Source organism: Uloborus diversus, chromosome 3, assembly GCF_026930045.1.
Source record: "Uloborus diversus isolate 005 chromosome 3, Udiv.v.3.1, whole genome shotgun sequence".
NCBI lineage: Eukaryota > Metazoa > Arthropoda > Arachnida > Araneae > Uloboridae > Uloborus > Uloborus diversus.
Window position 1 is genome coordinate 161,107,521 of NC_072733.1, and position 18,168 is coordinate 161,125,688.

Below are 18,168 nucleotides of genomic sequence, written 5' to 3' on the forward strand. Positions count from 1 at the left end.
TCCCATCAAGTGCAACAATATAATTCAATACATGTCATGTTTTTAAATATTTAAAAAAAGAATCATTGAACTAAAAAAATAACAACTTTGACCCCTATTAATTTCAATTCACTAAGCTATTACTAGTCAAATCCCTGTTTCTAACAGTCTCCGTGCAACTGGTTTTGCTGCAATTTGGAAGGCATTTACTTCAGAAGCCTATGGTCACACTCACCAGAAGTACAGTTTCGGTTAGGGGAAAATTTCCTATTGTGCAATTGTTACACCTAAAAAGGGAGCTAGATAGGAACCTAAACCCAAATCCATGCTTAACACAATTTTAAATTTGTGAATCGATCATTTTAATCCGATCATATAATGATTATATTTTCAAATTTATTTATCTTATTTAACAAAAAAAGACTTTCATTCTCCACCGAGTGTAAACGACTTCTTAATGAACATTCTGATTGGTTTTGACTCACAGCCAAAGAAAAAAAATATCGGAGCATAGCCGGTTTTTGTGCAATTGCTACACCTAATAAAGGAACTAAAGCGGAACCTAAATCCATGCTTAACACAATTTAATTTTTTTAAACTCTGCCTTTATCATTTTACACATATACTGATTATATTTTCAAATTTATTAATCTCAGTTAACAGAAAGGCCTTTCAATCTCCACCGAGTGTTAATGACTTCTTTGTGAACATTTTAATTGGTTTTGACTTGCAGCCAAAGAAAAACGGGTACCGTAGCATTATCTAAAAAGTACCAACGTATTCATCAAATTTTTGACTCTACTTTAAAAACTCCAAAATAAATAAGTAAATTGTAGGAATTTGCGTGTTGTTTGATTTAATTTAATGTTTTGAATAATAGATGGAAAATATTTCAAATACGTACAAAATGTAATCATAATATCATGAAAAACGGAATCGTTCTCTGAATTTGTTAATCAGTCTATGCAATGATGATTTCTAAAAAATTACCTTTAAGGAGGATGAAAATTTATAAATGACTTTTCTGAATTTTAAGATTAGAGAATTTAAAAGAGTTTCAAAAATAAAAGTTTGTTTAAAACAATACTTGATTTATGGCCCAAGTTTGAGATGATTTAAAACTAAACTCAAAGTAATCTGCTAAGATGAAATCTGTGACGCAAACAAATCCTGAAATTAATTACTTTTGATTTGTGATAGTTAGACCTTAGCTGAATGGGGGGATATTTGAGAGTTCATGCCACATGAATTAGATGAATGTGCTGAATTCTCGAAATTTCTCAACTGTCAAGCTAACCCACTGCAGCACTTTAATAATCTCGTTCGATGTGGCCTACTCTGAGCATTGAAGGCGTCGCAGCTACTGCATTTGCTGTCAGGTTTGATTAAAGAGAAATTCTATATTCTGGCAAACCAATCTTGAGGAAAACCGTACTGTAAAGGTATGAAATGACACTCGACTTTTGGAAAGGGGATGGTTGGTACCACAAATTTTAGATAAAAGCATTCTTCGCTAGTTGGTTTTTACATATTTTAAAGTGAAAATATTTAATCATGCGCAACTATAAACGACTTAGTGTATGTGTCTCAAATGTTAATTATTATGACGCATTTTTTAGGGAGTTGTGTCAAATGCTGAAAAATGAAACTGGGCACATTTATTTAAGCACCACTTGAATTTTAATTTTATTATAATGAAATTCATAATTATTAATACATTGTTTAGCTTTTTTTTTGGTAATATTTTTTCTTTGCAGTTACATTTTTTTCCCATTTATTCACTGTATTCAATGTATGTTTGAATTGGAAATTGAGATTAATTTAAATTCATTTACGTGGTAGTTCATAATCTTTTATTAAGCATCTGTATGACCTTAACTCAAGGTATTATCATTAACTTGGATAGTCGTATTAATGTTTTGTTTATTTCTAAAGAACATCTTCCATAACTTGAATTTATGACTTTCAATAACTTATAACTATTTTTAATAATTTAATTCTAATCATTTGTTGATTTATCAGCAGTTAAACCTGGGTTTACTGGTCTTTCTGACTTATTATTTTCCAACGCCCTTTCAGCAGATGACAGCTTTCGCAAAGAGCTGAGTCACAATGAAAGCCTTTATTAATAGTGGATATTTATCAGTTGTAAAACGGGAATTATACAGTCTAGCATAGAAGATATATTATTAGAACAATATCCTAACAGTGCAGTTTCCCGAAAGTATAGTTAAATGGTAGACAGCTTAACTAGTACAGCGCCGAAGTAGACTGATATTGGTTGCTAATGAATTTAGTCGAAATGCGTCAGAAATGGATTATTGACTCGAAATAGAGACATACTGACGAAACATTTTGAAGCGAAAGATGAAAGCATTATCAAACAGGGTGATGAGATATTATTTCTCTATTGGATACAAGACTACAGATTGACTCTGATAATATTAATTCCTGTGGACGAAGAATTAAATGATTCCATTTGTTGAAACAGTAGTGAGGACAATATTCGCAGGCATTGAATCCTCCAATCATAATCAGAAATCATAGAAAAGAAAAATCACACAGAAATATTGAATTATGGGTTGAATTTATGTAAAATGTACACAAAAGTGTAATTTGCAATGTAATTACACATTATAGCAAGAATGAAAAACTTCGTTGTTTCCTTTTTTTCTAGAGTAAAGTAGATATGGGGAAAATATAAACATCTAAATTGTTTACCAAAAATGGCCAGTAAGGTGACTTTCATAATTAAATGTTTTAAGCAGTCTTCCCCATGACAATTAATATAGTTGAAGCCAGTTACTTCGCATTTGTAGATTCGTTGGAGAAGAAAGTGTAAAATCATTGAATTAAAAAAAAAAAAAAAAAAAAAAAACTTTTTTTTTTTCATAGTGCCATTTTTAAAGAATGATGAAGCTTACTAAAAGTGCTTGGAAACACGTGGAGCTCTCAGAATCTCTTCTAGTTTTTACTTAGTCTTCTCGCATCTACAGTTTAGTTTCAAAAATTACCACATGTGTGGCAATAGAGTTTGCTTCCATTTATCCTATGTTTACTTTTGCCTCAAGTAAACCTGCACACAAGCGAAAATCCGTCTAAAGAAATCGTTTGTTTTAGTTAAAAAAATCTTTGTATGTAAAATTTAGTTTTACGCAGATACCAGCTTTATGCACTTATTTAAGTAATTATTAGGAAATTCCACATGTGACTGACTGATATTCACAAAAGAAAGCAATTAGTATTTTGTATGGTTGAAGAGAAAATATACATTATTTAAGGTATCTTTTCTCTGGTTTATATTTTATTCTAAATTAATTATATTTACGTAACTGAATTTCCGAAGTACATTTTGGTTGAATGAAAAAGGAGCATATAAGCTTTGTGCTACAAATATGAGTAAAGAGAAAAGTTAACGTAAATAAAGCACAAATTCTCTTTCTTGAGAATTTGTGCTTTAACTAAGTTGGTTTTTCACTTTACTCATACATTTTAGTTGAAATTTAAAAAAAATTAAAATTTGGTAACTGATGGATATGTATGTTACAGTAATATCCGTTGGTTATATATACCATCTCCTACTGTGTTTTTTAATCATCCAAAATATATTTTCTGGATTCAATAATAATTTTAAATTTATCTCATAAAAATGATAAACCTTTATGTAATAATATATTTTTTCAGCTATTTTGTATTTTATGCAAAATGAGAATTTGTTTCGTGAGATTACTTATGCATTATGCACTGCTTATTATTCATAGCTTCAGCTAAAGAAAAGGGCGTCTTTGGACGTCTCTGATCTTTTGGAAAAAAATACTAATAACGTTATGTGAGACTTAAAAGTTTCCGCATTTGTACCATGTGGGCGGATGCTATTTAACGCTCAGCTTTTCAACAACGCATAGCTTTTCTTCCTGCCAAAAAGATATCAACAAGTTAGTTACACCAATAGTTTAAAACATGATTACACATATTTTCCAACGAAGTTTTGTTGTGGCTGCTACTATTAGCTCCCGGAAGTTCAAAACATTTCCGCGTTTAAAAAGGATTGCCTTGAAGCACATGTATTCAATATTTATAGGAATTTGTGCTGTATCAACGATGGATTGTTCTTTTTCAGTTTATTTATTATAATGTGTCTTCTCAACTAATATAAAAATCCCCTTTTTTAAAGGCAAAATGATAATAAAAAGCATAACTCATTTTACTTGCAATTTTATGAGCAACTTTTAAACGATGTAAATGTTTTAGATAATCCTTTTTGACTTATTAAAACGCAAATACATTTAAATAATGAGTAAATTCTAAAACCGGTCGGATTTCAGTTGTAAATCTTTCATAAAATCCGATTTCGAAAGAAATATCCGTAAACGTAAAAGAAAAGCCTTAAAATGTAGTGTAAATGTTATGTTATTAACTATTTGCATTCATTGAAATTCACTTTAATTTCTCATAAATATTTACTGACATTGCAGCCTGTTGAAATTACTGTAGAAACTCTTCAAAAATATCTAGATTTGGAGAAAGAGATTCAACGTTTTGAAAAGCGGCACATTCTCGATAATTTTCAGCTTAAATCGGAGCAACTTGATCAATTAGAGAAAACTTTGCAGATTCTCCAAGAAAACAGAAACGTGCAAGCTCAAAGTTTGTAAGTATTATTTTCTCAATAAAAGTAAAAAATCAGAACTACGGTTTGCAATTCTTTTATATATATATATATATATATATAAAAGGGTGGTCCTTATTTTTGAAGTTGTAGATATTTTACGCGACGCCTCCTCAATTCGTTCCATTTTACAAATAAATGATCCTTCTGAAATTTTAAGTCAATCCATGAACCCGTGCCCTTAGGGCCCCCTTTTTTGAGTTTCGGAGAAAAAAAATGCGGATTTCCTAATTTTTATGTAAAAATATTCTTACGTTCTATATTTAAAGTAATTTTGAACATCAATAGATTCTGCTACTTCCACACCGACCATTCTCTCATTTTCATTCTGTAAAATTTTACATGTTACAGAGGGAGCATGTTCACCAATGGCCTTGGATCAAGCATACAGCTCTTCTTTGCTCGTTCCAAACCAAGCGGCTGGGGAACATTTCTTTCCACCAAGATGGACACAAGTTATTCTGAAAGCGATTAATAAATGGCCTGGGAAGTTAATGAATGATTTTTGACAGCAACAAATTGCCTCCTCCAGGCTTTGGGGGTGTTGATTTACAAAATGTTCTGTGTATGTAATAGGTGTGGCAAATAAGGTCTCTAGGAAGCTTGACAACTATTGATATCTGCTCCTCTTTCATCACTGTTAGACAAATACCATATTAGGGATAAAGATGCTGTTCATTTATTAATAGCCTATGTAGATGCAGTAAATTTAAATCGAAATGACCTTGTGATCAATCGTACATCCCTTAAGAGAGCAAGATAAACTCTTCAAGAGGAAAAATCAAATTTCATGAATTTAATTTAGATTTTGTGGTTATTAACTAAAGCGTTCTTCTACCGGCGTTCTTTTTCCAGAGGTAACTGGAAAAAGAACGCCGATAGGCTTACCGTGATAGCTTCAGGTCCTAATGTTGAACAGCTACTCGGAATTCCTTAGATATTTCTTCAGTTGTATATAATATCTTAGATAATTCTCTTTATTGCTAACTGTTCAAGCTATAGTGTTTGATGCAACGGTTTGAAATACCGGCAGTATAAATTGTGCATGTAATCTTTTAGAGCAAAAACTGGCGCGGTGATACATTACATTAAGATTACCATCATCATGCACTTGAAATCGTACTGCAGAGTGGGTCTTTATAGATGTTCTTGCCTTTCTTAGTTCTTGACCCGATATTCCATTATTTAAGCGCTTCAAAATTTTGTGGAAAAATCTCCATCATTCAGAACTTATTACATTTCAATCCAGGAAGGTCCGGGTTCGAGCCCTGGCTCGGGCAAGAACGTATTTTCTCTCTTCTGTCCTTGTCCTTTCTTTGTGTAAATGTGTTGTTGTGCTGTGAATGGTTGCCTACCCTGTAAACGGGTTCTTATGGCATGTGTGTACCGTAGAAGTTGGACTTCACAACAAATTACGGTACAGTTGGAAAAGTGAAGCAGCGCACCCCAAATTGGCAGCGAACCTGGCACACAACAACAACAACAACATTTCAATCAAGTATACATACCACTTGAACTCTAAAAGACGACTGGCAAGCCTTGATGACGTATTATTGTTCGTAAAAAGCGGAATTGAGAAAAACCTTTCCCTTGAAGATTACAAAGAATTCTCATAACTTGTAATAATATTTGATGAAGTCCCTCCTAGAGGGATATGCTTTTGGCAACCTAGAGCTTATCCCTGAGCCAGATGGGTGGCAAAGAGAATTTATTGTTTGAAAATTAATATATTTAAGAAAAAAATTAAATTGACCTTACATGAAACGAAAGTCCTTAAACGCTGCTTTACAGTTAAATGCTGTATGAAGATATAGTTTTTCGCAACAACCCAATTGAGGCTCCTTTAAATAATATAATGTGTCTAAAAAAAACTAGCAGCGTACAAAATGATGACAAACATGCAGCCGAAGCAGCGATTGAAAAATTCATAAATCACTTATGGTATTTAAGGGATCAACTAGTAGCTTTGTCCGTATTGGATGAAGGAATCAACTTGAAGATATGAAAAGATTACTCCAAAACTGATTGCTGATAAGAAAGACGTGTCTGATGACTGTAAAAAATTTCAGATAACTGTAGAGGATTTAAAATACTTTCTTAGGAAAGATCTTCCTCTTTATAGAATCAATTACAAGTCAATAACACTGTTTGAAAAGTTACAAATACCAAAAGATTTTTTTCCCATTTGATCCTGATTCATGGCAAAATGAAGGAAGCTATTTAAAGGGAAGATAGCTCGTGAAAATGCTGAATGTTGTGAATGATACAACTGAAAGAGGAGCACAATTAATCGAAGGATTTCACAAACCAATTTACCAAATATGGGTCACACAAGAAATTTATTTTACAGACAGTCCAAGATCATCGGAAAAAATATACCCGATCGAGATACATCGAGAAAAGCGTGCGATTATGATAAAGTTTGCAAAGCATTATTTCATTCTTATTCAACGTAAAACTTTAGATGATAGGAGAGACTGGGGATACTTGATCCCCACTTTAATTTTCAATTTTTTTTCTGCTGCAAATTATCAGTTTTTTTTAAATAAAAAGTACGTGAACAAAGGTAATTGTTTGCTCTATCTAACAGTTTTTTTAGTTGAAATTAAACAGATAATTTTTGGGTAAAATAATTTATTTCAAAAATTTCATAAAGGGATCATGTATCCCCACATCAAGGGATGCATGATCCCTCCATGAGGGATACTTGATCGACTGAGGAAATACATAGAATTTTCATTAGATCGGTAATTTATTTATGGATTTTAGTTTTCTACATAATGTTTCTAAAAAATAACTCCATTTCTAATTTTCTTTATTAAATTATAATAATGTGAACACAAAATAACATAGTTTCAAAATTCACTAGCCATTTGTGAAAAAAAAATGTACACAACTTTCATGAACTTATGATGCTTTTGATCAGTTACTTACTATCCAATACAGTTGTGAACAAAAAATACTATATTTTATAAATAACTTGTGTACCTATAAAAAGGAAAGCCTAGCTTATATGTTTTCAAAACCTGAAAAGTCAAATGCAAACAATTCGTTTGTTGTAGTTCTTAAAGTTCCGCTCAACCCAACTGGATATGTGCAGCTTAACACATTTTGTCAATTTTTTAGGAAAAATAGATTGATTAAGCATATTACCTTTTCGCTTCAGAAAACTTATTTCAAACTCTAGAAATCCAACTTTGCATTCTATCCGGGGTCTGCATAATGGGCAATTCACTTTTTTGTTGTAAATCTAATTATAGCAAAATCATTTTTTCTTTCTTTCAAACTAAGATTTGACATCTATTTCAACTTATTCAAGCTCATTTGGCTGATCAGAACGTAATTTATCAGTAGAGTTAGTTTATGTTTAGGCGTTTGGAGGTGTTACGTGGGTTACAGGTGCGTACTGATACTTTAATTGTTTACCATATTTACTGTAGTGACTGTTAAAATTTATCGTGGTTTGAGTGATAGATTTATTTATGCTGACACGGTTTTGAATGTTTCAAGTTAATGTCAACTAAGTAAACAACATTTATATTGTTTTCATTGTGTTTATATTGTCATATGGATACTTGATCCCTATGATCAAGTATCCCTAATATGCGATTTTTACAAACATACTTGTTCGATTATTAACAATCAGTAGCAAATTACTAAAAATCTGTCTCAATTACTAAAGACTGTCTATACTTTAACAGTACACTTCGGATTTTTTTTAAAGTTGTATTTAACGGATAATGTGAACTTTGGAATGCTTTCCTTAAAAAAAAAAATTCGCTTGACACATTCAGACGATCATTTCTTGAGATAAAACAAAATGGCTGAAAAAAACAAAATGTTGCCAATTTTTATGTACAAGTATAACTTTAATATAATTGTCAGATTTCAAATCTCTACTAAATGATTTTGGTAGATTTTTGGTTATGTGGGATCAATGGCTGTGGGTGATTTTCCTAGGGATCATGTATCCCCAGTCTCCTCTATAAAGTAGTTAAAAAGAATAATTTTAGTGCTACCTCACTGTAAAAGTATTTTTCAAGTCTAAGAGAAACGATATACTGGGTCTGAAGTAAAAAATCAAAGATTTGTGGAAAAATTATCAAAAAAGTGTTAAAGTTCAACGTTCTAGGGGCACGTGTTATTATTGACCGATCGAGTTCAAATTTTGCACACGTTACTTCTTATAATACTGTCACAAAACTAGGGGGCGTCACTTGTTGAACTCAAATTTTTCCCCCACATAAATAAGGATCACCCTTACACACACACACACACACACACACACACACATATATATATATAACTTCAATACAAACCAATTTGAATACAGTATCTAAACGTTGTGAAAAATATCATCAGTGACGAAAAAGCAATATTGTTAATAAAATAAAAATTAAAGCATTTTATTAAGAAAATGAAATTATTCAATTGCGATATTTCTTAACTTAACATCTACTTACACTTAATCTTTGGATATTATGTGAAATTTGTTTTGCTATGTCAAGAGTTATTATTGTTTTTTAAATGATGGGGTTTTTTAAAGTATGGGTAATGAGTTTGTGAAGGTCTGCATTTTCTATAATTAATACTATTTAATATTGGGAGATGTTTTATTGTATACATCCTTCCAATAAAATTGTATTTTTTTTTTAAATAATATTGCGCATTTTTCATGAAAGTTATTGCAACACATTAACAGAGCTTTTGAGTAATATTGTATAGTGAATTCTAACAGACGTTGAAAGCAGGGTTGCATGCATAGTTGCATATAATTTGATCATCTGCTCCTCCACATTTTTAAAATCAAACTCATCGTGGATAGATCTTTCTTAGTAAATAAGTAAATAAAGAAATAACCACTATTTTAACTTTAAAATGTGTAAATGAAGAATTTAGGCTAAAAATAATTTTAATGAAAGGGAAAAGAACTTAAAAAAAATATTAAAATATTTATTTTATCCTACTGAGACTTTAAAAAAAAATGAGCGAAACTTTTTTGTTTTTAACATTACTATTTTATGATTGTATTTTTCCTTCATTACCTGAAAACAAAATACAATAAAATATTAAACATTTCTGTTCAATATTTATAAGGTAGGGAAACTAATTAGCGTTGAAATGTAACAACGCGCAATTTTACGAAATAACACTTATTTAGAATTTTTCATTATTTTTGTCTTTTTGTTTTGTTTTTTCAGAAAAGCAAAATATTTGCTTTATCGACAGATTATTTTTAAATAATTTACTTGCAAGTTTTGGATTTTTTCACTTATTACAAATAAATGTTAAACAATTGTTGAGTACCAAAAAAAAAATATTTTGAATTTAAAATCATCATTTTTATAATATGTATGGGTTAGTATGTATCTTTCTAAAACACATTCACTGCATTAGTAAATCATACGAACTGACTTTTGTAATCAAATTTTTACAGAAATCTGCTTTTATGACTGAGCAGACAGAATAACAGAACATGCGAAAGTGGATGAGGTTTAAAAAGCATTAAATAAATAAATAAATGAAAAGAAAATTATCGTTATGTGATTATGCCTTTAGGAGATCGATATAGTATACGTTTTATAGTTAATTTTCAGTAGTTTATCTCCCTTGGAAACAGCAATATAGCAAAATTATGGATCGTCGTCAATTTTGATAATTCTGTAAATAACATACTTCATTGTATTATATGTATTGATTGTAAAATGGTAGAATAATCAAAAAGCCTTATTTTCAACTCTTCTTTATATCATAGGCATCAATTGCAAGCTGCTATTGACCGAACAAATGGAACACAATCCCTTAAACAATTTTTATTTGAAAAAAGCCAAAAAGGAGAAGTTTTAAATGAAGATGAAGAAGAATACGTTGATCTTCTAAATCGCCAGGTAAAAACACAATAAGTTACTATTTAACTTAATTATTGCATTTCAATTTTATGATTTTTAGTATGTTAAAGAAATATCTGTAACTACTTGACATGCGTTTGAGAATTTTAAATACGTTATCGGCAAAATTTTTCAATAAATACACCTTTTCATGCAAGATAATCAAAAAAATTAATAAAAATATTAGACTCACTTGTTTGAGAAAGGAGAAGTTGCAGAGTAAAAAATGCTGTTAAAAACTACTGAACACTAATGAATTTTTTTTAAAAATATATTTGTCGCTAATATGAAATATCTAAGCCTCTAAAACAAAAAAGATCAAAAAATTTTAATTGGTGGTATTTTTTTGTTTACCACATCTGGTGTTTTCTCTACATGTTGTAAGAATGTGGACACTTTTCGTGGCAGAGCGTGTATTACAGGAAGCCTTAGCTGAAATAAACCGTTCAAGTAAAATAAAGTGTTTCTTTTCATGAGGGTGTGATGACTTTAAATAACGCAGAGCTCATAATTGCGGTTGCATTGGAAGAATTTCAAAGTTTTCGAATGGTAACATCGACTTCTTCCTTGCGCAAATTGATCAGCGTATTGAAAAAAAAAAACACAAATGGCGTTGGATCGATTGGCGAGAGGCGAAAGTTTCCCGCTAGCACTTTCGAACACCTGACTGAAGAAGCATTTTTACGATTTTAATTTTAGCAGATTATGAAATTGGTAAAAATAAAAGATTTACGATAATTATGAGAAGGAACGTTTTAAAGTACGGCAATGAAAAAAAAAGTTTATCAAAATTAAGTTTTCGTAGTTATAAAATCTAGAGGCATTAAATAAATAGTTGAAAGGTCAACTTTTGTCAAAGTGGATTTTCTTATATATCTTAAATATTGTCGAACCATCCAATCTAAATTTTATCTAATTGAATTTTCCGAAAGCAGAAAAGACAATTTTTTCTCCCTTTCTCTGTCACAATTTGATTCTACCTTCCAGCAAAGTATTCGTTTAGAAATACCATGACAAAATGGAACATCGGATTCATAGAAAAGTTTTGTAGGAAATCGAAAAAAAAAAAAAAAAAAAAAAAAATAGAACTAATACTAAAGAGGCATTCATTTTTATAATATTTTCGTTAGTAGACATTTTAAAAAATTCTTCACTGAAAAATTTTGAGTTTGGTATTTGAATAGAATTTGCGTTTCGGTAATGAGTGTGAAAAATATGCAAAGGTGTTTGGTTTTTTTTTTTCACTGCATAAAAATTTATATCTGCATGTGCGTCACCCCATTCATGAAGCAATTCTCAATACAGAAGAATTGAAACTAAAGAGTTTTCCGGGAAAAATATTTCTAAATATTTCTGAGATCTATATAAATTTAATTTCCGACATTTTCCAACCCTTACTAATTTGGAAAAAAAATATATTGTAATATGGGGATGTATCCGCTAAGCCTCAGTGCCTTAAAAAGAGTTTGGCATTAACCATTTGGTACAAACTTAGATGTAGAAATATATTGACCTTTTTATAATAGGAATAGCATCGCCAATTTAAAGTCAAGCAACATTATCCAAAAAAATAATGATTTTGAGAAATTTTCTCTGAGCTTGAAATAAAAGAGACATTTAATGTCAGAAGGCTGGAACTGAGATTCAATACAAGTACCATGAACTCATCAGGTAATCATTCCTGGGATTCGTGGGTTTTAAAGGAATCAACAAAAACCTCTAAAACTAATAAATGAATGGTTACGTGGTTTCAGTGCTGCCAGTCAAAAGTTGTTTTATTTTCTTTTGAGAAATTAATAGTGATGTGAACATTAAAGCGGCGATATGTATATTTTCTTTATCTAAATAAACGGGGATCACGATGAATCACAACAAATGTGAATAAAAATGATATACTTCTGGGTTTTCTCCCTGCGAAATTGCTCCGATACTGTTTAATGCCAGAAAGTTCCAACTGAGATTCAAACCAAGTGCCGTAAAATCTGATAAGTATTCATTCATTCGTAACCAAAGCATCAACAAAATAATTTACAATATTCGTTTCCACTTTATTCGTTATAAGCATCAAAAATTGGGACTGTTTTTAGTAATAAATCATGAAGCTTGTAGATCATTAGAGGCAACACAGTTTAATATATTTTTGGATCGAAATAATATGCTTTTAAGTTTACTCCAAGCGAAATTTCTTTGGTGCTATTTACTGTCGAAAAGTTGGAGTTGAAATTCAAACCAAGTGCCGTGAAACCAAGTAAACATTCATTTATTCGTATCCAAAGCATCAACAAAATAGATTACTATATTCGTTTTCACTAGTTAACATTCATTCATTTGTACCCAAAGCATCAACGAAATACACTATTAAAAATTCAGGAAGATTTTCTGGTAATTGTTACTGTAAAATTGCATCGCCGACGCATCGCTGATTTTTACGGTAATTTATACCGGAGAAATAAGCGATCCCAGCGCCAACTGGTTGCTGTGGCCTACCGAGGAAACCGTAAAATTTTACAGTAACATTTGATTTTTACGGTAATAGTTACTGGCAACATGGATGCCAGTAACAATTACCGTAAATTTTCCGGAAAATTTTTAACAGTGTAGGTTTACCATATTAGTTGCCAATACATTCGTTATAAGCATAAAGCATTGGGACAATTTTTAGCAATAAATTTTGAAGCTTCTAGAGCTTTAGAAGCAGTTTAACATACCTTTGGGGAGAGGGATATACTTATGAGTTTTTTTTTTTTTTTTATTGGAAGTTACTCTGGTACTATTTAATGTCGGAAAATTGAAATTGAAATTCAAACCAAGCGCCGTGAAAACAAACATTTATTTATTAGTTTCCGAATAATCAACAAAATAGGCAACTATATTCGTCGTCACTACATAAATATATCAAGCATTGATATAAAGTTCAGTAATAAATCGTAACGCTTGTAGAGCTTTAAAGGCGACGTAATTTCTAAGATGGGACATTTTATTACTTCACTATTTATAGATAATGAAAAGTCTGCGGTGCCGCTTAAAAACTATAAAGAGGGAGGATATTCCTTTGGGAATTGAGCCTCTAAAGATGTGAAAGCCCTGAATTTAAGAAATCCATAATCCCTGCTTACCTTGGACTCTTGATGCCCTAAATACCTCAGAAATCGATATCAGTGTGGAGTCCTTACAATGGAAAAAAGAGTGCGCTCTCACCCGAACGCTGCAAACGAGAAATCGAATTTCCTGAAAATATATTCAGAGAAGATGGAAAAACGGAGGATTCTATTTTTGCTCTCAGCTATTAACCGTTTATTCATGAATCTAGAAATTAGTTTTGGGGATAATATATAGCGCATTTAATTTGATGAAAATCGGCGCAGTTTTTGATCGATGGAAACTGCGTTCCCAGCAAAGGAATCATTTTTGTACTTACGGAATTTCACCTGGGAATTAGAGGGAGGCGTGACGGCGCTGTTTGTTTTATGAAATATTGTTCATCAACTTCATGCTTTTTTTTAGATGCAAAGGAATGTTACAATGTCAAAAAGCTCAAACAGGCGAACAGCTTACTATCTTATCTTCCTTTTTTTTTTTTCACTTAAGGCAGAGATATGGTTTTTTTTATTCAAAAATACAAAACGAAGGGAGAGAGAAAAAGAGAAAGAAACATTTAAATGTACGGTGATGTTTTTAACTGGCATTAATAATTGACATGGTCTTCAAGTGTTAAAATATTTGAAAATATTTTCGAATTAGCAAAAATGTTTGTCATAGTCGATTTTCATTTGGAAATATTAATGAGCTAATGAATATAATGAATATCTTTATAACTTGAAACAAGTTAAAGTTTGTAAATTCGAATTGACCTTTTTGTTCAAAACCTTTTTAAGTGCATTGTTAGTAACGGAAGGAATATCTTTCCAAAAAAGAAAAAAAAAGAAAAAATCCTAAAACATAAAAGGAAAAAAAAAAGTCCAGTAGAGAAAACGATTGTTTAAAAATACCTATGTACATAGTCTAAGTAACGGAAACTATAAGGGCTAGTAACGCTACGGTGTAAAAAAAATCCTTTTTACTTAAAACCCGTTATCAATATCATACCAAAACACAATTCTAAAGACATCTAAGAACTCAATGATAGAAATATTATAACATATCCACATTATATCCATGCCCGTTTAAAATCTTTAAGTAAGAAATCTGGTTGAAAAAAAAGAAAGAAAAGAGAAAAATTTAATGCTTTAGCTGTAAAATGTTACTCTTAGATTTTTTGAAAATAAACCAATATGCAATTTTCCGACCGTATTAATGTGCTGCAGATTACACATTTTTTTTTGTAAATGCTGTAAAAAATTTAGTAGTAAATAGTGTGAGTTTAAATTTATTTTGTGTAGTTTGATGCCGTTTTACTTTTGAAATTATTGCATATGATTATTATGATTTGTAATACTTGTGATTGAAATATTTTTCTAAGTTTTAAATTAACGGTATTACAATGTTACTATTTTGGAACTTAATTTGCATAATTACAAAAAACTTCTCAGTAACTTACTTTTTTCATTTACACAAGCATTATTTCAAAAATTTCAGAGTCTACTGGAAGGTAAATACATACTTTGTTTTCCATTTCTCATCTTTTTCTATATAATCATTGATGATTCTGTCTTAAAGACAGCAGTTCCATTTATTGAGGAACAATAGAAAATAAAAACGTAAGATATGTAATGCTGGTATCAAATTTTGCTCTCACGCTATCGTTTTTTTCTTCCTCCAATTAAATGAAGTTCCAAACTTTAACCCATTTAGGGATTTTTTCTGAGTTTGTATCAGCAAATTTTCCGAGAAACTAAGATCAGATTTTGATGTTATTTAAATTTTTACAGATAGAAGGAAAATAGTTCAGTCAACTGTATTTTAAATTGTTTTGTAGTTTTCTTGTTCTTTTTTTTAATCAAAGCGTTAAAATCAGTAATTTATTGTTGGTTGTTATTTCCATATGAATTCTTTATTCGTTAATCCAAATACCATTTTAATACCATTTTGCTCAAACTTAACAGGAGGTTATCGAAAGACAAATCGACAGTACTACAAAACAAAGAGATTTGCTAAAAGAAGAAATTTCTGCTTTGACGATAGACGGAGAATTACTTCAGAAACTATACGTGCAGAGAGACGAACTTCTAGGTAAGATACTGTTGTTCCTTGACACTTGATAATGTACTTTGAAAAGTTTCTTGTAATTTTAATGCCTGATAGTGACTATCTCGGCAATTAAATACATTGTCTTTTAAGTTTTTCGCGAAACAAACTGCGTTTGCAATCCTGATGACACACTTATTTATAACAAATAATTCTTGATTGCTTTTAGGTAGAGTCATTCAGGATAACAACCATTTCTCTAATTTTAATGCCTGGTAGGGACTATCTCGGCCATTAAATACGTTTCCTTTCCACTTTAAGGTGGCAAACTAACTTATAACTAACAATTGATTCGGTTTAGGTAGAGTGTCTAATTTTAATGCTTGGTAGGGACTATCTCGATAATTAAATACACGTCCTTTTAAGTTTTGTACGCAACAAACTGTGTTCTGAGAAACTAATTTATAACAAACAATTCTTAATTGATTTTAGGTAGAGTCGTTCAGGGTAACAACAAATTCTCTAATTTAAACAGCCCCACTAATATTTTAATGGTTTTGTTCTGTGTTTTGGCATAAAACGGAAGAATCGCTTCTGAACCAGTGCCTCGTTATCCGAAATTAAGAAATAATAGCTATTAAACCGATTAAAAATAATTATTAGCTTATTTAGTTATCCTTTTATTTTGGGCATCTTCGAGCAACGTCATACATGTAATATGAAATAAAAAACATTATTCTAGACGTAGCGCACATTTAATACTGCAAAATGAAATTTCTAAATGTTTAAAACCTCCCCCATTGTAAGGTCATTTGGGGTAAATGGAAACAAATTTTCAATGTTTTAACCTTAGATCCCCCCCTACCCCCGGTTTTAGATCAATTGAGACATAAATATTTGCAATGAGTTTGTTAGCGAATGTGATCATGTTTCCTTTTACCACAGAGATATGGGGTTAAACGAAAACATCAAAATTATTTCCTCATGAGATTGATGTAGGTAAATCGCACTACACATAATCAGTTTTAGAAGCTTAAGAAGTTCTACGTCAATAATACTCCATCTGTGGCCCGTAGTTTGCATGAGACCCGCTGAATCTTCCAAATGTAATTTCTAAAACCGGTTAAAAAGAAAAATCATACAAAAAGTTAAATTAGGGTGTGAATTTATGTAAAATTCAAACAAAAGTGTAATTTACATCAAAATTTAATCTTCCAAAAGTAGAAAGAGTGAAAAGCTTTATTTTTTTTCCATTTCCCTCAGAGTTCAGTATGTATGGTGTAAAAGAAAGCACCTAAACTGCGCATTAAAAATAACTGGAAATATAAAATTCAAAAATAAATGTTTTTAGTAACTTGCCGCTTGGCAAATAAAACTAGTTGAAACCAGTTTTACTTTGCATTTGCTGAACTGCTGACTGTCTGGAGAAGAAAATCCACGATCCCTAAACTTAAAAAAAAAAAAAAAAAAAAAGAAGGCATTCACCGGACCTAACCACAGAAATTATGCTTTTACTGAATAATATAAGCTTTGAATGTTGAGGGTATATTGAAGCAACAAATCGAATTAAGTTTCAGTTAATACAGTTAAGTTTATCTCTTTATCTCTTTAACGATATAAGTTTATGTCATTCAATAAAAATTTAGCTTGTCAGCCAGTCTCGCTTTATTTTTTTAAACTTTAAAACTAATACCACTCTCTTGGCTTGAACTACCAACCTTTCGGTTAAGAGTCGAATGCGCTATCCGATTGCGCCACTGAGTCTTCGCTACATCTGAATTGTTAAAAGATTTTATATAAACAAAGCTCTGCGCATGTCCTTCGAAGGTAGCAAGTGGAATGCTATCTTATGTTTGTTCTTTTTTTCAGTTCACTTCTACCTCCAACGTCTTATAAGAAGCATAGCTTCAAAATCTTTTTCATAGCGTCATCTTCACGCAATGTTGATGGTTACACAATTTTTTAAAAATACACGAAACCGCCAGAATTTTTTCTATATGTTACCTGATCACTCATAAACAGTACCACTGGTGGTACCAGTACCTTCAAAAATTACCACTGGTGGGGTAATAGAGTTTATTTCCATATATCCCATGCTCCTTTTTACCCTAATTGACCCTACTACAGTCAATAATTACGCTTTGAAATCCAGTAAGTATTCCACTTAAACCTTTGAGAACCATAAACTGCAGTAGAGTATGGAAGTTTGCGTTTTTTTTTTCCAAAAAAAATAATAATAATAAAATAAAATAAAATAAAATAAAATAGGAGAAAAGAAAGAAAAAAGAAAAATACGAAATATATTTTAAACAATATGTTTTTTTTGGGGGGGGGGCTAATATTCAGGTTTTTATGTCTCAATATCATTAAATAAATACAAATTACTTGTGCATTCAATAATTTATAAAATTAACTTTAAGCTTCGGCAACGCATGTGTCTCATAACAAATCTTAAAAGGTTAAACTGCAAACTATTGATTTTTACAGTACTTCGGCCTTAAAAACAAA

General features: G+C 30.8%; 1 protein-coding gene across 1 annotated transcript in view; it reads left to right on the plus strand.

Annotated features, from left to right (window-relative positions):
* LOC129218305 (uncharacterized) overlaps positions 1-18,168 on the plus strand; it is a 155,306-nt gene that overhangs the window by 16,419 nt on the left and 120,719 nt on the right. The window contains exons 2-4 of the mRNA XM_054852542.1: positions 4,455-4,630; positions 10,404-10,536; positions 15,579-15,705. Coding sequence (XP_054708517.1) covers positions 4,455-4,630; positions 10,404-10,536; positions 15,579-15,705 — 436 coding nt within the window. The remainder of the gene's footprint in view (positions 1-4,454; positions 4,631-10,403; positions 10,537-15,578; positions 15,706-18,168) is intronic.